At 48.5% G+C, this 25,576-nt stretch overlaps 1 protein-coding gene across 1 annotated transcript in view; it reads right to left on the reverse strand.

The window, feature by feature from the left end:
* Nucleotides 1-5,040: 5,040 nt before the first annotated feature.
* Nucleotides 5,041-25,576, reverse strand: part of LOC141997312 (BPI fold-containing family B member 4-like) — a 29,050-nt gene continuing 8,514 nt past the window's right edge. Inside the window, exons 2-17 of the mRNA XM_074969621.1 lie at nt 18,816-18,929; nt 18,040-18,160; nt 16,850-16,964; nt 15,226-15,333; nt 14,272-14,415; nt 13,919-13,982; nt 13,379-13,442; nt 11,995-12,086; nt 10,503-10,682; nt 10,021-10,074; nt 8,780-8,947; nt 8,602-8,669; nt 8,110-8,152; nt 7,502-7,565; nt 6,480-6,553; nt 5,041-5,342 (exon numbers count right to left, since the gene is read on the reverse strand). Of these exons, the coding sequence (XP_074825722.1) occupies nt 5,319-5,342; nt 6,480-6,553; nt 7,502-7,565; nt 8,110-8,152; nt 8,602-8,669; nt 8,780-8,947; nt 10,021-10,074; nt 10,503-10,682; nt 11,995-12,086; nt 13,379-13,442; nt 13,919-13,982; nt 14,272-14,415; nt 15,226-15,333; nt 16,850-16,964; nt 18,040-18,145 (1,368 nt within the window). The 5' untranslated portion in view covers nt 18,146-18,160; nt 18,816-18,929 and the 3' untranslated portion in view covers nt 5,041-5,318. The remainder of the gene's footprint in view (nt 5,343-6,479; nt 6,554-7,501; nt 7,566-8,109; nt 8,153-8,601; nt 8,670-8,779; nt 8,948-10,020; nt 10,075-10,502; nt 10,683-11,994; nt 12,087-13,378; nt 13,443-13,918; nt 13,983-14,271; nt 14,416-15,225; nt 15,334-16,849; nt 16,965-18,039; nt 18,161-18,815; nt 18,930-25,576) is intronic.

Raw genomic sequence — 25,576 nt, forward strand, 5'->3', positions numbered from 1 at the left:
AATGTTAGAGCAAAATAGAGGGGGGGCATTATTTTGAAAATATTCATGTCATTATTTCAGTTCCAGTTTTCATACAGGCAAAAAGCCTTTAACCTAGTACAACTGCCTCCCATAGACAGGACTTAACTCACCCAGTGCAACAGCGATGCAGGAACCAGGTGGCTTGGCAGCCTGGGAAAGGCAGGATCCAGGAGAGTAAGAACGCACCTGAAGGGAGGCAAGCGGGATGAGATTAGGACATGATGTTGTGGCCCTGTCGCACCCAGTAGAATGGCGTGAGACAGATAGGGACAGGTGGGTAGCCATAGCCATCACTGAAGAACGGAAGGAGTGGGGGGGGGGTGTGTATTTGTACTTTTAAAACAAAAAATTCTGTTTCTCTGGGTTTCTACTCCTGTGACCCTCTTGAAGCACGAGCTGCCCCCTCTTTAGCAACATGGGCACTGCTCCTTTCAACCACTAGGGCTATAGAGACAGAGAGAGAAAGGACCCCATAGAACAAGGGGTTCCCCATACCCCTCTCACCTCTCCAGCAAGCCCCCTGAACCTCATCTGGCTCCCTGCTTTTAGAAACAAACGTCCCATGTTAATTCAGTTGCTCTTGCCTCTTCCAGATCCGGTCCAGTGGGAGACTTCTCAGTTGTGCAGATCCTTTCCATTTCTCCGGTGCTGCTGCCCTTGCATATGAAAGAGTCATTGAGCCCACAGTGCTCCTGACCTTAAGATGATCAGATACGGTAGCCCACATCAGAGCCCAATTATGGTGCAGCCCAATTCTGGCCCTAATTCTGCAGGCTGCTTTGAAATCGGTTGTTCAAGAACATATTTCACTTCTAAAATTATTCAGAAATTGCAGAGAGATTCAGAAAAATCCCCAACAAAATGGCGTGGGGCCCATAGTCAGAGAGCCATCTGAAACTGTGTCACTCTGGTCCATTTCCTCATTCCAAAGTCGGTTTGTTTAGGTATAGAAGATAAGCATGGTCCATATCAGCATCAGAGAAACAAACTGCAAAGGGTCTGGGGCCAGCAACTGGCACATAAGAACATTAAAGACCAGAATAAGCCATACAAGCTTTTCTAAACTTGGATATTTGACTCATCCTACACTTGGTGTGACTCCTCGCCTTACCCCTCTCCCGATCTCTGCTCAGCTGTCACTTGGGTGCATTGAACGAGGTGGTTTCTACTGCTCGGTTGCTATTTGTCCTCTATCTGTATCAACAGTTTGGAAAAAAGAAACCTGCCTGGCCAGATCTCATCCCCTTTTGGTTTTACAGTGTCCGTGCGTGTCCAGTGCTGTGGACATCACATGAAAGGTCAAAGGAAAATATGGCAGGGGAGGGACCAGGCTTGGTTCTGACCTCAGGTAGAGTTCTTGGGGGGTGTCCAGTTGCAGAAGTGTTACAGTTTCATAGATTACAAAGTCAGAAGGGGTGACTGGGATCAGCTAACTTTGACCTCCTGCCTAGCTCCAGCCATCAAATGGCCCTGAGTTTATTCCTCTTTTAACTAGAGCAGGTTGCGTAGAAAAACACGCAATCTGGATTTTAAATGTCCAGTGCTGGAGATGCCACCACAACCCTTGGTGAGTTGTTCCAATGGTTAATCACCTTTTCTGTTAAAAGCTGGCACCTTCTTTCTAGTCTGAATGTGTCCAGGATCCACTTCCAGCCATTGATCTTTTTATGCCTCACTCTGCAAGATGGAAGAGCCCTCAAGTATCAAATTATGTTCCTCATGTAGACATATCGACTGTCATCAAGTCACCCCGTAACCTTCTCCGTCAAGCTAAACAGACTGAGCTTCACTACAAGGCATGTTTTCAATGCTTTAAATCATTTTCAGTTGGATATTGTGATCCCAATGCGCTGACACAATCACCAATTAGCCAAGACCAGATTTTCATCCCAGGGGCCCAGCTCCGCATGCTTGTGGGTTGGTTTGTGTTTTTACACACACTAAGCTGGCTGCTCCTGTAAAAGGGGGTCCTGCGTCTATTGGTGCATGGAGCTAACGGTGTATCTGAGCAAACAGACGGGCATGACCTGCTCACAGAAATGCAGCTTTGCACGTGCACGCTGGTGGCTTGCCCACTTTGGCCGGAGAGCTCTAACCTGCATGCAAATGAAGGCCTCTGAATCGGATGCTGGCTCATCATGTAGCTCCCAAGGTGCAAGCAACACATGCAGGTGGATCTCAGCTCCAACGCAACCCTCCAGCCATGCTGATGTGATGCTACTTGCAACCACTGGCAAAGTTTCCAGGAGTCTACGGCCATTTTGTAATTCGGCAAGACTTGATAGTCTCTGCCATAATGCTAGCTGATGCCTAGCTTGGACACATAGCAAGGCAAAAGGCAAAGCCTCATGGGCCGTGCATTAATTAGCGCTGCTGTAGGATCCAAAGTGCCCTATTGCATTGTGACGATAGGTATTTAGAAATGTATGTTTGATGTTTTACTAATGGTGAGTCTCCTCTGTCACTCTCCAGTGTAACGCCATCGCTACCAACCCGTGTAGCACAGGAGAAAACCAGGCCAAGAACATATCTAAAGATTCTTACCCTCACCCTTTTCTACACTTCGGGCTAGAAGGGACCTCAAGAGGTCATCTAGCCCAGCCCGCTGCTCTAAGGCAGGATTAAGTAAACCTAGACCAGCCCCGACAGATGTTTGTCTAACCTGCTCTTAAAAGCCTCCAATGACTGGGATTCCACTCACCTGCTCCAGAGCTTGACTAGCCCTAGAGTTAGAAAGGATTTCCCAATACCTACCATGCCTCTTCCTTGCTGCAAAATAAGCTGATTGCTTCGTGTCCTACCCCCAGACACGGAGAACAAAGATCTCCATCCTCTTTGTAACAAACATTTATATTTGAAGACTTGTGTCCTCCCTCCGTTTTCTCTTCTCTAGACCAAACATGCCCAGCTCTTTCAACTTTTCCTCACAGCTCATGTTTTCTAACTTCATATTCTCCTTGCTCTCCTCTGGACTCACTCTAACTTGTCCACGTCTTTCTTAAAGGGCAGTGCCCCAAACTGGACATGGTTCTTTAGCTGAGGCCTCCCCAGTGCCAAGTAGAGCAGAACAATGACCTGACGGATCTTACATGTGACACGCATGTTAATACATCCCAGTGTGACATTTATCTTTTTTGCAACAGCATCACATTGTTGACTCATATTCAATTTGTGATCCTCTAACCCCCAGATCCTTGTCAGCTGTACTACCACCCAGCCAGTCCCTAATATAGAGTTGTGCATTTGATATTTCCTTTCTAAATGTCATATTTTGTGCTTTTCTTTATTGAATTTCATCTTATTGATTTCAGACCAATTCTCCAATTTATCAAGGTCATTTTGAATTCTAATCCTGTCCTCCAAAACTTGCAACCCCTCCCAGCTTGGTGTCATCTGCAAATTTTAGAAGCGTAGCCTCCACTCCATCATCCAAGTCGTCAGTGAAAATATTGACTAGTCCTGGAGCCAGGAAGACCCCTGTGGGACCCCACTTGCTATGTCCTCCCAGTTTCACAGCAAAGCATTGAGAATTATTCTGAGTATGGTTTTTCAATCAGTTGCGCACCCACCGTAGAGTAATTTCACACAAGCCACATTTTCTTAGTTTGCTTACGAGAATGTCCTGTGAGACTGTGTCAAAAGCCTCACTAAAGGCCAGACTGGGGGAGGGAGCAGTAGATGTGATCTATCTGCTAGGCTGGTTACCCTGTCAAAGAGGGAAACTAGGTTAGTTTGGCGTGATTTGTTCTTTGACAAATCCAAGTTGGCTGTTCCTTATAACCCTGCTGTCCTCTAGGTCCCTACAAATTGTTATTTTATCATTTTTTCCAGCATCTTTCCACATACTGAAGTTACGCTGACTGATCTATAGTTCCCCAGATTCTCCTTTTCCCCTTTTTAATGATGGGGGCTATCGTTTACCTTTCTCCTGTCCTCTGGGACCCCCACCTTTCCCCCATGAGTTCTCAAGAGAATTGCTAATGGTTCTGAGATTGCTTCAGCTAGTTCCTTAAGTACCATGAGTCAACGTTCTCAGAATTTCTCCAATTTACTGTAACTTCCTTTCCCTTTTGTGTAGCCAAGAACAGAATTTGGTCTCACTATAACGTGACCAGATAGTAAGTGTGAACAATCAGGACAGGAGGTGGGGGGTAATTGGTGCCTATATAAGACAAAGCCCCGAATATCGGGATTGTCCCTATAAAATCGGGACATCTGGTCACCCTATCTCACTAACACGGCCAAAGTCTGATTCTCCTCTCACTTCCCGGGTGTAACTCCATTGGCTTTGGTGAGGTTAGTGCCAATGTACCCTCGTGTGAGAGGAGAATCGGGCCCCCAGGTTCATTTTAACCAGTCGGATCTCTTGTTTTTAAAGCAAAATGTCCTGAGTTCAATTCCCTTTTCACAGTGGTGGAGTCCAGGACATTTTAGTCTGTGCAGGCATAGAACTTGGTGTGCATGAGTCACCCTCCAGTGGAGAAGAATGGCCTAGCAATCCTCTAGTAGTCGCTCGCTCTGTTTCAGATTTCAGAAACCAGCACTCTCTTGGTGGCCTTTGAAACGCAGCGGGTCATGGATTAACATTTGGTCAGGTAAAGACGCAAGCTGCTACATTGTTACAGATCGGGATGAACGGTCCTATGGGAGTTTTCTGGTGACCAACTTCTCAAAGATCTGTGTGTTAATTACCAAAAGTGAACTCAATCTACAGTGGGAAACTGAACACAGGGAGCTCTCTGGGAAATAGACAAGAGAAGCACAATCTGGAGTGTTGAAAAAGTAGAAATGTTTATTAAAAGAGTAACAAAAAGGGAAACACACCCCTGCCTGCCCATAATCCCCTGCTTGGCACAGGAAACTCTCCTGACCCTGAGATGGTGAGGTTTACTTAACCGTCTCTAACAAGTTCACTTGTTCATTATACTAAATCTACCATATTTTCCCATGTAAAACTCAGAATCACCTGGTACACTGTCCCCCCCAAGACCCCCCCCACAGAGCTTAGCCATTCAGCTACATACCTAACCTCACATGCAGTACACAAACTGTGCTAATTCATCTAGTTAGTGGCACGCACTGTTCTTAGCTGGTGTTTGACCGTGCAATCCTAGTACTTACATGTGCAAATTAGGCCTAAACTACCTGAAAATCTGACTCAGCCTTGAATCAAGTTAGAGAAAGGAATATAGGACAATATCAGTCTAGATGGTTCATTCTTGTAGGTCTTTCAGGCTCTCTTTCTGCTGTCAGCGGTGTCACCACAAAGACCTCAGCATGCTTTGGGCTTTCCAGGCTCACACACGCACCACAACCAGGCCCTGAGGAAGTTTAAAGAGTGACAAGTTTAACTTACTTCCTTACCCCAAAGGATGGGGCATTTCATTCAGTCTGTTCCATTAGCAGCTGAGGGGCTGTAGGGGTCTGGAGTGTTCCTGGAAGCGCCTAGTAAAAATTCTGGCACCAAACTTAAAGGAAGGCTGTGGAGCAATTTCCCTGCCTCTGCTGGAGACTGGAAACTCCCCTCTCTGGGTCCTGATCAATAATCCCTGCTGGAGGTCAATTATTTTAGGGTCTCATAAAAATGTATCCGGAGTGTAACTTCCCCACCCCTCCTCCATTACCAGCAGAACACTGAGCCGTGCTCTCCAGACACTGTCAAAAGCACAAACGCCCCCAGCAAAGCGCAGCTGAGTGCATCTGTGATTGCCACCTCCCCTGGCCTCAGAATGATGAGACAGCCTCATTGTCCTCAGCAGACAAGAAATGACAGGTCCTTGGGGCAGTTCCTCTCTGCAGGCGCAGCCACCCCTGCCATGCCAGCAGGAGAGGGGACCGTCTTTGTGACAGCCCCTTGCTAAGGCATTGGAAGCACACCCCGAGCCCGTCCTTCGGTAAGCAGGCTCTTTGCTAAAGAAATCAAAGATTGCAGCAAGGAGGGACGAGAGGCTGCGATATGCAAAGATGTGACGTCACTGGGGCAAGGGGCAACTGTGGAATCGTCGTGGTTTGAGGGCACAATTGTGCATGGCCATTGCACCAGCACAGGGAGGGTCATGGCACAAAGACTCCCCCTACCCTTGTGCATCCCATGTATGGATGTGTCACAAGCCAGTCCCCGTGCTCCAGGACTGCTTCCTCCAGCAGAGGCAGGGCCGAAGGGGTTTTGCAGTCTGTGCACCCTTCCTGCACACTGAGCTGCTCCAGGAAGCAAAGCTGGTCCCTGAGGTACAATTCCTACAATGCAGCCAGTGCCTTTGAAGGCACAATAGTCTCACAGAGAAGAAGTGTCCCTGACTCTAAAGGAAGGGAACTTGGTGCAATACAAGACAACATATCTGACTCTACAAAAGGCAAACTCCCTGGCCAGCGACAAACTTCAGGAGTGAGTTGCTCCAAGCACACAGATGGGAGAGGCAGCAGCAGGGCAGATGGAAATAGCCCTTCTGAATTCCTACCTCCACAATCTGAACAGCATTAATCAGCTTAATGCCCAGCACGTTTGGCAGTGGGAGTCCGACAGACAGAGACTCTGGAAGAGACAACAAGTAGGTTTATTTCACCCAGCTGGAAGGAAGCTGGCTGCACAGTTCCATGCACCTGCTGAATTTTCACTGAAGACATGAGTTTACCCATCAGACTAGCACAGAGCTTTCAAGGCGGGAAGGCTGGGGGACCGGAGTTGAGTCTCCTCAAATACAAACAGCTCCTGAAACTTTGCAATGCATCTGTTTTCATTTCTGAGGTTCTTTGTTGTTAATTGTTGCAAGGAACACAAGCATCTGAGCCGGGGCCAGGTGCTTTAGGAATAGAGGGCTAGATAACAGCTTCTAGACACAGCGCTGGGGCTTTCACCACCCCCCGGGCAGCACTGAGAGGCCATTCGCTAGCTATGCTGAGGAAGGAGTAACATCTGACTCCCCTTCAAGAGGTGCAGCAGACTCCCCCTCATGCACTCAGCCAGCCAGTCCTGTTAGCTGCAAATCTGGGAGCTGGGGGGAGCCCTGGCTCCCCCCACTGCCCCCTGCCATTCTGGTGAGAGGTTCCCCTGGGGGATAGGAGGGGGCAGACCTTCGGAGTAGCGCATGTACTTCCCCAGGCATAGGAGCTGCAGCTCTGGGCCCCTGTATACAGGCTGCTGAAGGAAAAGGGGGATTCAGGGGAATTCTCTCTCCCCCCAGGGCAGCTGCCTAAGCAGGGGAAACCCAAAATTATCTAGCCCAAAATTATCATCATCACCAATAAGGCTTTAGCAAGACAACTGACAATTTGTCTACCAGGGCTCCGTAGCAGCTACCGGCAAGCTGCAGGTTTGGTTCCAGCCCCACTTCAACTCTTCCCATTCAAATTCCAAAAGCACCTAAATGTCACGGTGACTTTAAGAAGCCAGCAGAGATTTACCATCAAAGCAGCAGAGACGTTTGCTTTGGGACGTCCCTGGCCAATGTGAACTCTGAAGATAGCCCCGAGCCGGCCTTACCATTGATGAGCGGCACAAAAGTTTCCACCAAAAGTTTATTGATCAATGTCCCGAGACTAGAGACCTGAAACAGAGCATAGTGCTGCAGTGAGCTTCTGGCCGGCACGTGACAGCCGGGCACGCACTTTAAAATGGGTTACGCAGGCTGGAATTCAGCTGGCCCTGCAGCATGGGAGCAGAGCCTAATGCTTCATCTCCCAGCAATGCAGCTTATGGAGAGCAAACATTGCCCGTTTTCTTTGCCAAACCTTGGCATCCTCACTCAGATTTCACACCCTCCCTTCTCAGGCAAAGCTCCCGCTCAGTCAGTGGAAGCTTTGCCTGAGTCCAGAGTGAGGACTTCAGGGTTTGACCCTGTGTCACCTCATGGAGGCAGAAGGAGAATGACACAACAGAAGAACAACTTCAATCTACGAACTGTGGCAGCTAGTGATTAGGAATGTCAGCCAGCTGAGGCCATCACCACAGGCGGGAGAAAGCAATGTTTGTACCAACAGCAGCCTCCGGTGCTACAGATCTCCGCTTGTCTCCTCTCCCCACAGATATGGGGCATAGCAAGTGTTTGTTCGGACTGTGCTCTTTAGATATTTCTAGAAAAATGAACTTACGCTAACGATGCCGACGTCTGAAGATTCCAGGACTAGATCCGCACTGGGGAAAAGAACACAAGTGGTACCTTGTCAGCCAGCAAATCGTCTGATTTGATCTTTTATCTTCCAGAGACAAAACGATTGGGTGAATATCTTTGAAGCAGTCACACACCCAGAGTACAGTGATAGAGAGAGAGAGAGAAACTCACACTCACACTCAAAATACAGTCACAAGTACACAGATATTTCAGCTTTTAAACCCTGAGCCAGATTTTTCATACTCTGATTCCTGACTTCAAACCCCTACATCCATATTCAAGTCCCTGACAAATAACTGCCTGGATTTCCTGAGCACCTGCAGCCCCTTGTCGAGTCCCTAGGCACCACGGGTGCTCAGCACTGCTGAAAAGCAGGCCAGCCCAAGGAAGTGCACTGTGCTTGGTTCCCTCTTCCCTCTCCTGGAGACCGTGCTGCCGAGACTCACAAACAGCACACAGCGAGACCGGATACCTGGTCAGGGATACACTGAGCAGCAGCTTGCCTCCAGCCACAGAGACCTGGGCATTTAAAACAAGGTCCTGCAATGAGAGAGAGTCCGTCTGAAGAGCTGGTTCCAACTCCACTTGCAATTGGTTCAGTCAGCTGAGTGCAGAGTGTAGCCGTTTGAACTCTGGGCAGCCATACTTACAGCCTTCAGGGCAAGGAGAGTCTGGATGGTTCCATCCGAATATTTCTTGAACACCTGAATCTTGACAGAGAGCTTGACGGTGGCTTTGTTGGCTTCCAGAGTGATGAGTGGGGGCCCAAGCACTGTTATTTTAATGTTCAGAGGAGATACCACAGAGCAGCTGGGACACTGTAGGGATCGGAGACACAGGGCTAGGCGTGAACTGAACTGGATATTGCCTTCTATTAACACAAGCCAGCTGGAACATCATGGTTTAACGCCCAGGGCCTAGCAGTTCATAACTAGACCTCCACCCAGCTCAGAATCCCAGTGACAGGTCAGTGCAATTTCCAAACCTTGCAGGGATCCTGGGTTTGAATTCCCTGCACCTTGCAGAGGGAATACAAGTTCTTTGGCAGGCTGCAGAGAGCTTTTGGGAAATGCAAATGAATGCTATTCAAAGCAGCTGCCATGCTTAATCTCTCAATACCAGAGGCTTAGTGCGGCCCGACAAGGGGGGAGTTGACCTCCCTGCAGGGTGACTGCCTGCCCACTGACTCCGCTATCCCGCCCCATTCCTGTGAGGTGCCTTAGATTGGGTAGCATAGGTCACCTCTCCCTACTCTTGAAAGCACCAATGCACGGAAGTGATTGCAGATCCTTCTAGAAGGGGCTGGGGGCAGTGAGGGCCCTGTGGCAGAAAGCCCGCCCTGAGGGATATCAGAATGGGGCAAGTCACCCAGGGGCGAGGGTGCAGAGCCAGATTAGGAGGCAGGAGCTGCACAATAGTGAGCAGCTGTTTGGGCTGGCGAGTGCAGGCTGATAGGGGAAGATGTTTTCCGGTTTGCTCAGGGCAGCGGAGACCCGACAGCCAACCCCAACGTAAGAGAAGACTGGCTGCAATGCCAGTCCCTCACAGGAGGGCCGTGCCTTGAGTACAGGCTGCAGGTGAGCCACTGCCCTCCTCCCAGAGACAGCAGGACTGGAGAGAAGGGAAGAAATCTGCTTGTGGCCGGCTGCTCCCCTCACACCTCCTGGGAGCAGGGCTTTAGGGAGAGGAGCCGGGACCATTTCAGCCTGAATTAGCCACAATGGACATACTGCGAGGCTGAGAGCAGGAGGCAGAAGGACCCCAGGGTGCTAGGATGAGTAGAGCTGACCTGGCATGCTAGGGCTCACCATGGTGCCTAGTGCAGAGAGACAGAGAGCTGATGGTGTTTACACAGGCACACCATGTAATGTGACACGAATACGTCACTCACCCCAGCAGGAATCAGAGCCGTGATGGCGTCCGTCAGCTGGGTGGCACCAGAGAACTGGGAAAACAGAACAACCTTCAGCTGAAAAGGCCAAGCTCGGGTGTTATGTGATTTAAATGGCAGATTTCACCCTCTCAGCGGTGACCGCTCACCCCATTTGCTTCCCAGAGCCACTTTGCACTTTCCAGCCAGTTTGCTCACAGCCCAGGCCTGCAGTCCTAGCTCTGCAAAATTGCCACTGAATGTGCAGAAGTTTGGGACACGCAAGAAATGCTGGTCACACTCCTACGTGCTCCTAGCTTCCCCGGCCCGAGTGAACGTCTCTGCTGTTTCAGTGCTTTCCAAGCTGTTAAGCACAGCTCAGTGAGCTAGGGCAGGTGAATTAGGAACTGCCCAGAGCATCAGGAGATGGAACCAACGCTCCAAACAGGCGACCGTGTATTTCCTCGAGCCTGGATGGAAATATGCCGACACTCAGTACTCACCACGTCTGGTTTAGAAATAAAGGTCTGTGGCTGGATCCGGCCGAGGAGGGACAGCACGGCATTGAGGAAGGCCTGGCTCAGCCCCAGGTTCAGAACATTGCCCTGCAGGGGAGGCAGGGGGACGGGGACAGCGCTGCCAGGGAGGGAGATGTTGTCTCCTCCCACCTGCTGGATCACGGCCTGGAAATGGAGATGGTACCAAGTGAAACCATCAACTTAAAACCAGGAGACTCACCTGGAACTGTGAGTCCGAGGCTGCTGCTGGGTTTACACCTTTCCCATTGCTCATCTGCTCTTGTTCTTATTTAAGAACATTTTGTTCTCTCAACGGTTCTCTTTACGTTTAACGAAAAGTTAGTTTGCCAAACTCTAGGATGCACAATGAAGGTTTCTCTGTTTTATTAAGTAGGCCTGAAACCAACCCCTTAGCTCACTGCTGTGTCCCACCCCGTGGATTTCACTGCTTGGCAAATGAAAGGGTTTGGGTACGGAGAGCTGATGGGTGGAGCTGGCTGTTTACTGCCAGGCTGCATGCATGAGCATTCACACAAAGACTGAAGCACGGTCATTCATGCTGCCTTGATATTCCCTCTGCACGTTTTCATTCACACTTGCCTGGGACATACCTAACCCTGACTCAAATCCCTGCATATTGACATGCAAATAAAGAGACCCAGCCATGGATAGGAACATTTGTTGTTTGCTTTTTTATTACTTGCTGGTCTTCGTTATTTGTTATTCATTATTGGCCATTTGTGTTTTGCTATTCATTGCTCCTTATTCTGTGCTCTCCTGTTTAACAAGTAAAAAGAAAAGGAGTACTTGTGGCACCTTAGAGACTAACCAATTTATTTGAGCATAAGCTTTCGTGAGCTACAGCTCACTTCATCGGATCCGATGTAGCTCACGAAAGCTTATGCTCAAATAAATTGGTTAGTCTCTAAGGTGCCACAAGTACTCCTGTTCTTTTTGCGGCTACAGATTAACGCGACTGCTACTCTGAAACCTGTTTAACAAGTGTTAGTCATCTGTGAAGAAGCAGAAAAAATTCTAAATGATAGCCTAGCCGACAAGTCACACCCCCTGAGTAATGGCAAACAATGACACGGGATGGTTGCAGACAGCCTAATCGGAGAGGATGAAAATGGTGTGTCCCGGCCATTGGTGAACAGTTACCAGTAATAATTATCTTTGCAGTAATCAGGAAAGGTTTGTCAATGATTTGCAAAGAGAAAAGCAAAGGGCTTGATCCAAAGTCCATTGACTTCAATGGGCTTCAGATCATGTCCTAAATGTGCGACTAGTATTTTAATGTTAATGAGGCCAGCTGTACTCTAGGGTTATGCGGTGCAGGACGTTCCTCATTTATATTAACTGTATCAATGTCCCTGAAGGCAAACAGACTCCCCCTTAGCGCAGTGATCAGAGTAAAGAACACCAGAAACCAGCACAATGCAGTCTCAGGGTTTTGTTATCCAAAGTCAACACTTACATTTAAATCCAGTCCGACATACAGGTCAGTTATCAGTGGAAGGCTGGCTAACTGATACTGGATGTTTCCTACGGCACCAAGTGGGACCAGCACTGCACGGAAACAGAGTCCGTCACATCAAAAGAAAACAACAAGACAACCAGCTCCTTTTCTTCCCAAATTGCTCTGGGCTCAATGCTGAGACCATTACTCATGCTGAGTAGCAAAGGGCATTGGCTTTGGTGGGACTGTTTCACAGAAGAAATGTCTGGCTGGAAAGGACCTCAGGAGGTCATCTAGTCCATGCCCCCATCTTGAGGCAGGACCAAATATACCTAGACCATCTCGGACAGGTGTTTGTTAGTCCAACTTGTTCTTAAAAAGCATCCAGTGACGGGGATTCCACAACCTCCCTTAGTAACCTGTTCCCGGGCTTAACTATCCTTATAGTTACAAAGTTTTTCCTAATATCAAACCTAAATCTCCCTTGCTGTAGATTAAGCTAAGTAAGTGCTATTCAGGGCAAGCTAAGGATTCCCAAATTAGGCCTTCTATGATCTGAATCTTAGAATATATCCAAAAAGGCAACGAGCCAAATGCAGCGGTAATGTGTAAATAGCGTAAGTGGGGGTGAGAATAAAGACACCTAAAATGGTTTAACTTGCATACCAGGGGAGTGGAAGAGACGAGTGTAGTAGGAAAAACAGCTGACATGAAGCTGGAAAAAGGGGAAGTTACAGCAGACTCTAATTTACCCCGTTTTTCGATTCCTTTACACTCGCCTAGAAACGCTAGCCCTACTTACTGATGTACAGTTTGATTGAAGGCTGGGCAGGAAATGGTTAAAAAACACCATTCCCATCTCGAATCGGGACTAAAAGTTGAAATCTCAAAAATTTTCACAAACTGACAGGGCAAAAAATTTTCGGTTCCAGTCAGTCAAAACCTTTTGATTTTGGCCTTTTCTTTTTTTAACCTTTGTGTGTGTGGGGTGGGGGGGAGGTGAATTAAATTAAATTTCAAAACACAGTAATTTTGAACCAAAAACCAAAATGTTTCATTTCAAAAATGGCAAAATTGGATGCTCTGGCAATTTCAAAAAAAAATTCAAGTCAGGAAATTCATCAGAACTGGCTCGTTCCCATAAACAAATTCAAATAATCTTCATTTTCCATGAACACACATTTTGTTGAAAAATTCCTGACCAGCAAACCACCTTTGGCATCATCCCTGAATGTAACCTCTCACTCTCAGGGTGGGCCCGAGCCCACAATGGTGTGGATCTCCCCCTGTGGAACTTATAGACTGAGAGCTTACGCTGACCCATAGAATGATGACTGTTCCATGTGCTGGGATTACTGGGAAAGGGGAGAAAGTTGGAAGGAAGCTTGTGCAAGATACGTACCATTCAGGGTGCCCAGCAGCTGCACGTTCACGAGCTTGGTGATGTTACTGACTACAGGACACAACTGTAAAAAACAGCAAACACTCAGTACCTGACTATCTGCTAGCAAACCCACCAACTTCATTGGGAGCCCTTGGGGAAAAGATGCTAATCAATGTAAGGGCAGCAGGGTCTGGGCTTCTGTGAGGAAACCCTCAGAACTATGGAGAACAGTTCTGGCTGTTAATTTCCATCTCAGAGATTAGTAATTGTTCTCACACACACACACCCCCGGGGGGTGGGGCTCAACAGCCACCAGGCTGCCTACCTGCCCTCCGTACCTTTGCGCAGGGTGGGACACTCAAAGAACAACAACAAAGAGAGGGAAAACGAGACAGGAAGAGAGCTGAAATTCCACATGCCCCTGTAACCAATCAGTTCTGATTCTTCAGTGCCTGGGCTAGCAAACTTCACAATGAATCTAATAAAATAACAGTCCAGGCCATCCCTCATCTGCTTCTCAATGACCCTCTGGCAGGAGCAGTCAGTCTTTGATCTCACCAGGCTAGGCAGAGTTGTCGTAAGGGTGCTAGACACTAATCCATTCACGGATACTGGCAGCAAACTGCAAGAGAAAGACAACCAAGTATGAAATCCAAAACAGGGCCAGGGTGGCTAAAAACACAAGTCTCAAGAGACGTACCAAGAGACTAGACCCACCAAAGGTCCTTAGTCTGAGGTAGTGTTAGCCGCCTTTAGTTTAGTTAAAGTGTTCTGGAAGTGACACAAAACCTCATGCTTCAGGTTTTAAACCCCACATCTGTTGCCATGGGGGGCCCCAAAATGGAAAATGTATTATTCACCCAGCCCTACTGATGATCACTACGGAAGGTGGGAAAACCACTGGCACCTACCCTAAGAGGAGTCTGATGTCAAACGGACCAAGCAGGGATTGGCAGTCTTCAGTTACAACCTGGAAGACACCTGCTGAATAGTCTGTCACCCTGACTTTTGCGTTAAGGTTCACGTCCACTGAAATATGGATCAGCCCAGATAGCCTAAAGAAATAAACTCAGGTTAAATAGAGCTCATCTCACAGCATGCTTCAATATGATACATCGAAGGAGAGAGGTTTATAACCTCCAAAAGCAAGATATGATGTTCAGATTAAAATGAGTGAAATCTCACACCTTTCTCTATTGAAATTCACTGCAAACGCTATTAACTGACTTCGGCGCCTGCACTGTCGGCACATTGCTGCATGTGGTGACCCTGTGAAAATCCAAACACGGTGTAACATTTCCTCGGTGCTGCGATGCACATGGACGTAGGGTTACTTTGCAATGAGGAAATTGCATAAACAACATGGTGCACTGCAAAAATATCCACATCTCTGTGTTCCTGAGGTGAAGTAACAAGAATAAACTGGTCGAAGTGGTTGCAGTAGGTTAATACACTGGCCTTTCATTTCTGAGCCCTGGGTTCAAATGTGACCATAAGGAAGTAATTTGCACTCCTTCCATAACTGTTTTTCCCCCCTCTTTACTGTTCTTTGAGTTTTGACCCCTGAGTTCTACAGACCTCGGGAGTAACAGAGATTTTCTACGGGAGGGAGGTTTCCGAATTGCAGTGTTTTGTGAAACAAAAGTTACAGTGAGCCAGATTATGCCCTCAGCTGCAGGTTCCTGGCAACCATTGCCTTCAGGGGGAGCCACCAACAGGTATCTGAGGGCGGAAGAAAGCCCACTGCTTTTCCCAGCGCTAGTCAGGACTCCTCCAAAGAGCATCTGACCAACTTATCCATTCATCGTTCGGTTCTTTGTGCCAGAGAGAACAAACAGCTGCAGGTTGTCAAACCCTGTACTCACAACAAGTTGCCACTGATCTCCAGCTTAGTAGCAATGGTCAGTTGGCCCCCAATTCCAGGCAGCAGCGTCACCGACACTCTGGGCAGCTGGATGTTAACAACTTCTAGTCTGCAGAATGAAAGCAGAGGCCGTGAGAAATGGCTGAGCAGTTACACACATTCAGGAACTGAAATCCCAGATTAGCCCTCTGTGATCTGCACTTTAGAATTTACCCACAAAGGTCACGGGCCAAATGCAGTGGACACGTGTAAAACGGTGCACAGGGTGGGGAGGCGAAGGCAGTCTAACATGGTTGAACCCACATCCCGGAGGAGCAGAAATAAAAATTGGGGTAGGGAAAAGCAGCTTTCCTGGCAGAGCTCTCACTTGCGGCAGGATGCCTTGTGTATGAGAGAAATGCTAGGAACCTGCATGCAGGTGCTACACAGACCCAGTCCTGACCAAAAAGCCAAAGTGGGGTCCTGGAGTGAGGTTGATCCAGGAAGTTGTATCTGCTTTTCATTCTGACCTATCATTGACCTTCCCCTCACACACACACACACACACACACAAACAGAGCTGCACATCACATGCGTACACACGCGTGTGCGCGCACACACGTTAGTAATGGCTTCACAGCTATCATTCTGCTACTGAAAGTATAAACCGCACCCCCCAAGACTGTCACACTGTTGCCCAACTTGCCACTATGAGCTGCAGCGTGGGCCTCTTGCCCACAATGCACCGCACACCCATCTTACCATCCCGTGGGAGAGCTGGAATGACAGCCTGTGGCATAACACCATAGCTACAGTCTACATTTAGACTGCGTTCGGTGGGGCAGTGACTGGTCCTTTTCCTTGCCTGTAAAGCACCTCGTGCACACAGTGCTGTGGCCCATCCAAACCATGGAAATTCTTTAGTGCATTGACAGGTGAACAAATCCGATCCTGGCCCCTGCACACAGCAAACTAGGCATGCACTTACATGTGTCTACCTTTGGTATGGGCATGTGCACTCTCAATACCCCAACACCCGCACATAGGTGTGTGTTTGAATTTGCACCTGCAAAACCTATTGGTGTCAATGTTCTTTGTCCCCGAAATCTGTTCTATTCTGACAAGCCAATACCCTGGACGCAAAGAACAAGGATAACAACTTTTACAGTCTGGAAAGAGCAGTAGGTGTGGGATGTCCCAATGAGAGTTGCACCTACAGATGATGACAGAGCGTCCCGAGGGTCAGATATGGGGAAGACTTGGACCCAAAGATGAAGGAAGTTCAGAGGAAAGGCTAAAACTGCCTTCTTAAGTCATTCCAGTGACTTCAGCTGGTTGGGTGATAACAATCAATGATTCTTCTATACAAGATGCAATCATAGACCACAAGAGATGAAGTCTGAGTTCACAACTGGCATCAGTCGGCACAGCACCAGCTGGGAATTTGGCACTGAGGGCCAGCTCCTCCCCTGGTATAAATCAGCATAAGGATCCATGGCAGGGACTCTAGACTGACCATATTCTTACTGATGGTAGCTTGTCCCTGCTTCTCCCCTTTGAAGTCAGTCATAAAGACCCCATTGACTCCTCTGGGCTTTGGGTCAGGCCCTCAATGCAGAAGCTTCAGCATACTGTTCTCCGCTTACCCTGTGATGCTGACGAATGCACCAAGTAGGCCCCCTCTGCTCACGATGCTGGGGATCTGTATCGCCTGGAGATGCTTTTGGAGAAGCCCATCCTGAAGCAACGCACCTGAGACAACTGGAACACATCTTTCCATGAGACCAGAGATCCTCGAGAGTGAGCCCTAGCTGAATGGAGCTCACGGTGCGAGTGCTACATCAGTAATCCATATAACACCATACAAGGGGGAGCAATATTTTACAATATGGACTGAATTGAAACAGTCCTTGGCTTAGTAGCTCTGAAAGGTAACCATGAAGAGCATCCTCAGAGTGCTGTAGGGGAAACTGTGTTACAATTACAAGCTATCACTTCAGTGAGAGCGGTTTCCTGGTCCTGCTTGCAGGCTACGGGGCTTTGTAGGGAAGCGTGTGATCTGGGTCTTGTGCAGTCAGACTGCAAAGAGCCAGCCTAGAGTAGTTGGGGTGACTTGTGCATCTCTGCCTTAGAGAGCAGATTGTTTTGTGTCTCTGGTTTTGGTTTCTGTGACTTAGGGTTCTGGATTCTAAGCAATGAAGTCATGTTACATTGCAACCTTCTAGAAAGAGAATTTTATGTTTTTATCTCATTTCTGTGTGTGTGCCGCAAACTTAACACACTAATTTAAACAAGATTACTATGTAGTTGTGTCTGTGTTACAAACTTGCTACCACCCTTGCCAGATTAGTGCTGAAAGCTCAGCTTGTACTGTTTGTGTTCCATTTGGGGCATAACCACAATTTCGATTTTAGTATAACAAGTATGTCAGTATACACTAGAAACATTAACTCATTCATTAATTCTCACAACAAACCCTGAGGAAGGAAAGTCAATTCCCCACCTTTTACAGATGGGAAACTGAGGCACGGAGGGGCAAATGCAGACTTGGGCCCAGACCCTGGGATGCTAAGCGGCTGCTTTGTGCTACACCATCCCCTGCTCCTGATCCTACTGGGATTCCACAGGGCCCTACAAAGCCTATGATCACTTCTGAGCCTCCTGCTAGAACTGAGAGCTCTGAGGAGCCAGGGCTGCACCCGGTAAGCGAGTAAATACAGAATAAAGTAGGAACAGGGACGGTGACAAAGCAAAGGGGCAGTTCAGAGAGGCTTTGTTCCCACTCATCATCCCACACAGTTTGCAGCATAACCGTAACCCATATTTTTCTACTTACCATTGTGAATTCCCTCTGGACTGACTAAAGAAAAGACTCCAGGGACCACGCCCTGAGATAGGGGCAGCAGGCTACAGAAGAGGACGATTCCCAAAACCTTTAACATCTTCAGCTCTGATCCCTGCAGAGAGAATCTTCAATCAGTGCAACTGCAGTGTAACCAAGAAAAAACAGGCCCCTGCTGAGAGATCCAGGGCCCGTGGACCAAACCCTGGCACTCAGCTCAGTCCTTTCTCAGCCAGAACTCTCACTGGAGCCCATGGGAGTTTTACTTCCATAAAGAATGAGTAACAGCTGAGTGAGGACATCAGGATTTGGCCCAAGAACAGCATATCACCATTTATTGCACCACCAAAGCATTTTAGACACCTCTCAGAAAAGGCACCAAGCTGCCTTTCATGGAGATGAGTCCTTAATCAATGTTCTAATTATTAATAACTTTCTATGGCCTTTATACAAGTAGTAGTGCAGATTTGTTCCAAGGATCTCTACAAAGGATTCATCGCAAGAGCCAGCTAGAAATAGCAGTAGCTCGAGCTTGACATGCTATTTTATTCTTTTCAATTTTCATAAGTGACAAAATAATCAACATAAATAAGCAATGTAATGATAGAAAAAAGTCACAGATTTAAGAAACCCAACACTGAACTGAGTATCCACGTCGTTCAAGGATTAGAAATATAATGACTGCGTGATCACTCGCTCATTTCAAACTCATTCACATCACACGAGGCGCAGAGGAGCTGGTAAGGTAGTGTTATCGTTGTTATAATTACCTAAATCTGTTCTGGCTTCCTTGGCTGATGCCTGGTAGCTGTCCAGAGCCTTCTTGCTTTCTCTGTTCTTGGCTAGCTGAAGTAAAGCAGGGACCCCTTATATAATCAAAACCTCTGTAAGAATGAGGAAAATAAAATGAATGATGAAACATGAGCTAGCCTCTTGGGTATAAGAATTCCATGGGGGGAGGAATTTTTTCCTGTCTACCAACATAACTGAAGACATTTAAAAATTGAGCATGTTCTTGAACAACAGGTTGTTCAAACGAAGCTGCAGGCTTAGGGTCACCACCACCACCAAGCAGCATTCTCACGCTCCAACACGTAGTGCTCTGTCTTGCTACGCTAAAGTCAGGAGTGCTGAGGACTTGCAAACCACATGGCACTGGGAGGGACTCCTGTCCACCAGTGTTGCTTGCTGGCTGTAGGACAGGTGGTAAGGTCTTTACATGAAGCTGTGGAAGTCAAAGAAGAACATTACTCTAAGCAGGCATTGAAGAAGGTAGAGTCCCCATGAGTCAGTTGTCAAGTGTCTTCATGCTCATCGTCCCAGCTCTGTTCCTGGAGAACATGCATGGATGTAAACTCGATTTTTAAAGCATTTGCCCAGAGCATCAGTTTACAGTAGATATTTGAACCAGGTTCTTCACACAGAAAACAACAGAGCTACTGCATCAAGGACACATTTTAATCTCCTAGGGCTGTGTTGGGATTTCCGATGCGTGGGGAGGTGCATTCTCCTATTGCATATCTTGTAAAGCCAACGATTGTGCTTGTATGTGCAAACACGGCAACAAGTATTAACGTGCACAATGTCATGGAGGGCTGGGCGCATTCTGCTCTGGAAGTCTGGTCGTGGGGGCCAGCTCCGTACATCACAATGCTGAAAGACCTGGAACCCAAGAGCCAGATCCTTAACGGGTATAAATAGGCATAATTCTCGTGAACTCAATGGGTCAGATCCCCCTTTGATGTAAACAGACAGAGCTTCATTGAAGTGAGCTGAAGGTCTGGCCCAGAGATGTTAAAATGAAAGGTACAAACATGGACACTATTATACAAGGCCATAAGAATACAGAAACTCAGAATAAATCCCTATAGCCCTTGCTACACCTAAATTACAGCCAATAAGATGCCTTCATTCATATCTAATAATTAGCTCTGCCACTATATTCCTGCTCTTGCAGTGTCCAGCTGCCATTTGGGTTGATTTATACTGCATGGTTTTATTGCTGACATTGCTGCTGGTTCTGTTTGACTTGATGGCTTAGAAACCCTGCCTGGGCAGCTCTCTTTGTTTGCATTTGAAGGGAGCCTCTCCAATTTAATAAGGCCAAAGCAGTCACCATAAATGTCAATGGAGAATTTTCCAAGAGAGGAAAATATGTGGCCTCCATTTGCACAGATCTCAGCTGCAGCAGAAGGATGCGCACGGCCACGTATCCGGTAAGACAAGTTATTGAGTAGATGTGCAAACAGCATGCCAGTTTTACAACATAAACATCAGACACACGCCCCCCTGAGATCCCAATCAAGCCCCTAATGCGCAAGTGGGAATGAGAGTCTACAGCAGCTGTCAACAATCCCTTTGGTTCAAAATTTCAAAGGCATTTAATAAAAACAAGGCAGATCAAGGAGGAATGCTAACAAGGAGCTAACAACATGCAGGGGACTTTTGCACAGCCCAATACCTATACACAGTGTGGCAAATTGCCGGTACGATTATGATGGGTCCTGCGCTTCCTCTTCTGGGGGGAGGGGTTTCAGGGCGCAGTTTCCTGCCCCTGAACTAGGGTATCTACTGTCCCACTAGTAACCAGAGAAGAGTAGTGGAGACGGAGGGACCCGGGCCCGTCCTCTACTCCGGGTCCCAGCCTAGGGGCCCTAGAGATAGCGGTAAACCACTTGAACTAGTGCTTCCTTCTTCTGGGCTACTTCCCTCTCCTGTTCTTCAGCCTGTGGGGCTTCCTACCCTCTCTCTCTGCACAAGCCGGGTGTCTCTTTACCTAAGGTCTTGGCCCTGGTCTACACTAGGAGTTTAGGTCGAATTTAGCAGCATTAAATCGATGTAAACCTGCACCCGTCCACACGATGAAGCCCTTTTTTTTGACTTAAAGGGCTCTTAGAATCGATTTCCTTAATCCACCTCTGACAAGTGGATTAGCGCTTAAATCGACCTTGCCGGGTCGAATTTGGGGTACTGTGGACACAATTAGATGGTATTGGCCTCCGGGAGCTATCCCAGAGTGCTCCATTGTGACCGCTCTGGACAGCACTCTCAACTCAGATGCACTGGCCAGGTAGACAGGAAAAGGCCCGCAAACTTTTGAATTTCAATTTCCTGTTTGCATGGTCACCTGCAGCTTGCCACGCTGGCCAGAGCTCATCAGCAGAGGTGACCATGATGGAGTCCCAGAATTGCAAAAGAGCTCCAGCATGGACCGAACTGGAGGTACGGGATCTGATCGCTGTATGGGGAGAGGAATCCGTGCTATCAGAACTCCGTTCCAGTTTTCGAAATGCCAAAACGTTTGTCAAAATCTCCCAGGGCATGAAGGACAGAGGCATAACAGGGACCCGAAGCAGTGCCGCGTGAAACTTAAGGAGCTGAGGCAAGCCTACCAGAAAACCAGAGAGGCAAACGGCCACTCCGGGTCAAAGCCCAAAACATGCCGCTTCTATGATGAGCTGCATGCCATTTTAGGGGGTTCAGCCACCACTACCCCAGCCGTGTTGTTTGACTCCTTCAATGGAGATGGAGGCAACACAGAAGCAGGTTTTGGGAATGAGGAAGATGATGATGATGAAGTTGTAGATAGCTCACAGCAAGAAAGCAGAGAAACCAGTTTTCCCGACAGCCAGGAACAGTTTCTCACCCTGGCCCTGGAGGCAGTCCCCCCCGAACCCACCCAAGGCTGCCTCCCGGACCCGCCAGGCAGAGAAGGGACCTCTGGTGAGTGTACCTTTTAAAATACTATACATGGTTTAAAAGCAAACATGTTTAATGATTAATTTGCCCTGGCATTCTCGGCTCTCCTGGACGTACTCCCAAAGCCTTTGCAAAAGGTTTCTGGGGACGGCAGCCTTATTCCGTCCACCGTGGTAGGACACTTTACCACTCCAGGCCAGTAGCACATACTCGGGAATCATTGTAGAACAAAGCATTGCAGTGTATGTTTGCCGGGGTTCAAACAACATCCGTTCTTTATCTCTCTGTGTTATCCTCAGGAGAGTGATATCATTCATGGTCACCTGGTTGAAATAGGGTGCTTTTCTTAAGGGGACATTCAGAGGTGCCCGTTCCTGCTGGGCTGTTTGCCTGTAGCTGAACAGAAATGTTCGCCGCTGTTAGCCATGGGGAGGGGGGAGGGTTGAGGGGGTAGCCATGCGGTGAGGGGAGGCAAAATGCGACCTTGGAACGAAAGCACATGTGCTGTGTATGTAATGTTAACAGCAAGGTTTACCGTGAAAAAGTGTAGCCATTGTTCTAGAAAATGTGTCTTTTTCAATACCACTGTCCCTTTTTTTTTTTTCTCCACCAGCTGCATGTGTTTCAAGGATCACAGGATCTTCTGCTTCCCAGAGGCTAGTGAAGATTAGAAGGCGAAAAAAACGCACTCGTGATGAAATGTTCTCTGAGCTCATGGTGTCCTCCCACACTGACAGAGCACAGATGACTGCATGGAGGCAGACAATGTCAGAGTGCAGGAAAGCACAATATGACCGGGAGGAGAGGTGGTGGGCTGAAGAGCGTAAGTGGCGGGCTGAAGAGAGGGCTGAAGCTGAAAGGTGGCAGCAGCGTGATGAGAGGAGGCAGGACTCAATGCTGAGGCTGCTGGAGGATCAAACCAATATGCTCCAGCGTATGGGTGAGCTGCAGGAAAGGCAGCAGGAGCACAGACCGTCGCTACAGCCCCTGTGTAGCCAACCGTCCTCCTCCCCAAGTTCCATAGCCTCCTCACCCAGACACTCAAGAACGCGGTGGGGGGGCCTCCTGCCACCCAGCCACTCCACTTCAGAGGATTGCCCAAGCAACAGAAGGCTGGCGTTCAATAAGTTTTAAACTTTTAAAGTGCTGTGTGGCCTTGTCCTTCCCTCCTCCACCACCCTTCCTGGGCTACCTTGGTAGTTATCCCCCTATTTGTGTGATGAATGATTAAAGAATGCATGAATGTGAAGCAACAATGACTTTATTGCCTCTGCAAGCGGTGATTGAAGGGAGGAGGGGAGGGTGGTTAGCTTACAGGGAAGTAGAGTGAACCAAGGGGTGGTGGGTTTCATCAAGGAAAACAAACAGAACTTTCACACCGTAGCCTGTCCAGTCATGAAACTGTTTTTCAAAGCTTCTCTGATGCACACCGCGCCCTCCTGTGCTCTTCTAACCACCCTGGTGTCTGGCTGTGCGAAACCAGCAGCCAGGCGATTTGCCTCAACCTCCCGCCCCGCCATAAATGTCTCCCCCTTACTCTCACAGATATTGTGGAGCGCACAGCAAGCAGTAATAACAGTGGGAATATTGGTTTCGCTGAGGTCTAACCGAGTCAGTAAACTGCACCAGCGCGCCTTTAAACGTCCAAATGCACATTCTACCACCATTCTGCACTTGCTCAGCCTGTAGTTGAACAGCTCCTGACTACTGTCCAGGCTGCCTGTGTACGGCTTCATGAGCCATGGTATTAAGGGGTAGGCTGGGTCCCCAAGGATAACTATAGGCATTTCAACGTCCCCAACGGTTATTTTCTGGTCTGGGAATAAAGTCCCTTCTTGCAGCTTTTGAAACAGACCAGAGTTCCTGAAGATACTAGCGTCATGTACCTTTCCCGGCCATCCCACGCTGATGTTCGTGAAACGTCCCTTGTGATCCACCAGCGCTTGCAGCACGATTGAAAAGTACCCCTTGTGGTTTATGTACTCGCCGGCTTGGTGCTCCGGGGCCAAGATAGGGATATGGGTTCCGTCTATGGCCCCACCACAGTTAGGGAATCCCATTACAGCAAAGCCATCCACTATGACCTGCACATTTCCCAGGGTCAGTACCCTTGATAGCAGCAGATCTTTGATTGCGTGGGCTACTTGCATCACAGCAGCCCCCACAGTAGATTTGCCCACTCCAAATTGATTCCCGACTGACCGGTAGCTGTCTGGCGTTGCAAGCTTCCACAGGGCTATTGCCACTCGCTTCTCAACTGTGAGGGCTGCTCTCATCTTGGTATTCTTGCGCCTCAAGGCAGGGGAAAGCAAGTCACAAAGTTCCATGAAAGTGCCCTTACGCATGCGAAAGTTTCGCAACCACTGGGAATCGTCCCAGACCTGCAACACTATGCGGTCCCACCAATCTGTGCTTGTTTCCCGAGCCCAGAATCGGCGTTCCACCGCATGAACCTGCCCCATTAGCACCACGATGCCCACATTGCCAGGGCCCGTGCTTTCAGAGAAGTCTGTGTCCTTGTCCTCATCACTCACGTCACCGCGCTGACGTCGCCTACTCGCCCAGCATCACTTTGCCAGGTTCTGGTGCTGCATATACTGCTGGATAATGCATTTGGTGTTTAATGTGCTCCTAACTGCCCAAGTGATCTGAGCGGGCTCCATGCTTGCCGTGGTATGGCGTCTGCACAGAAAAAAGGCGCGGAACGATTGTCTGCTGTTGCCCTGACGGAGGGAGGGGTGACTGACGACATGGCTTACAGGGTTGGCTTACAGGGAATTAAAATCAACAAAGGGGGTGGCTTTGCGAGAAACAGAATGGCCCCCTCAAGGATAGAACTTAAAACCTCAAGGACAGAACTCAAAACTGGGTTTAGCAGGCCGTTGATTTCACAGAGGGAAGGAGGGAGGGAGGAAAAAATGAATACAAAACAAATCTGGTCTATTTCTTGTTTTGAGCCACTTCATCTATCTTTATACATCTTGCTGGCAGCAGACTGTGCAGTACGGCCGCTAGCCTGGGTGCTCGGCAGAAGACGGTGCAGTATGACGACTAGCCATCATCTGCTGGCTGGAGGTTAAAAGACAGCGCACTGCCAGTAGGAATGAATCGCCACGAGACGAAACAAGGGAAACGACCTGGCTGAGTCACTCCCATGTTTGCCCAGGCGCCCGATTAAAAGAGCTCCCAGGACTACGTTGACGATGGCTACCAGTCATACTGCACTGTCTGCTGCCAAAAGGCAATAAACTGCTGCCGTATAGCAATGCAGTACCACGTCTGCCAGCACCCAGGAGACGTACGGTGACGGTGAGCTGAGCGGGCTCCATGCTTGCCGGGGTATGGCGTCTGCACAGGTAACTCAAGAAAAAAGGCGCAAAACGATTGTCTCCCTTGCTTTCACGGAGGGAGGGAGGGAACGGGGGCCTGACAATATGTACCCAGAACCACCCGCGACAATGTTTTAGCCCCATCAGGCATTGGGATTTCTACCCAGAATTCAAATGGGCGATGGAGACTGTAGGAACTGTGGGATAGCTACCCACAGTGCAATGCTCCGGAAGTCGACGGTTGCCTCGGTACTGTGGACACACTCCGCCGACTACATGCACTTAGAGCATTTGTGTGGGGACACACACAATCGACTGTACAAAAACGCTTTCTACAAAACCAACTTCTATAAATTCGACCTAATTTCGTAGTGTAGACATACCCTTGGCCTTCTAGCCAGCCACAGCACTTCTCCAAACTCTCCGAACTGCACTCTGCTTCCACTCCTTCCAACTGCTCTCTGCTCCCACTCCTTCCCCTGGCTGATTGAAGCAGGGAGGTT

This window comes from Natator depressus, chromosome 13 (assembly GCF_965152275.1).
Source record: "Natator depressus isolate rNatDep1 chromosome 13, rNatDep2.hap1, whole genome shotgun sequence".
Classification (NCBI taxonomy): domain Eukaryota; kingdom Metazoa; phylum Chordata; order Testudines; family Cheloniidae; genus Natator; species Natator depressus.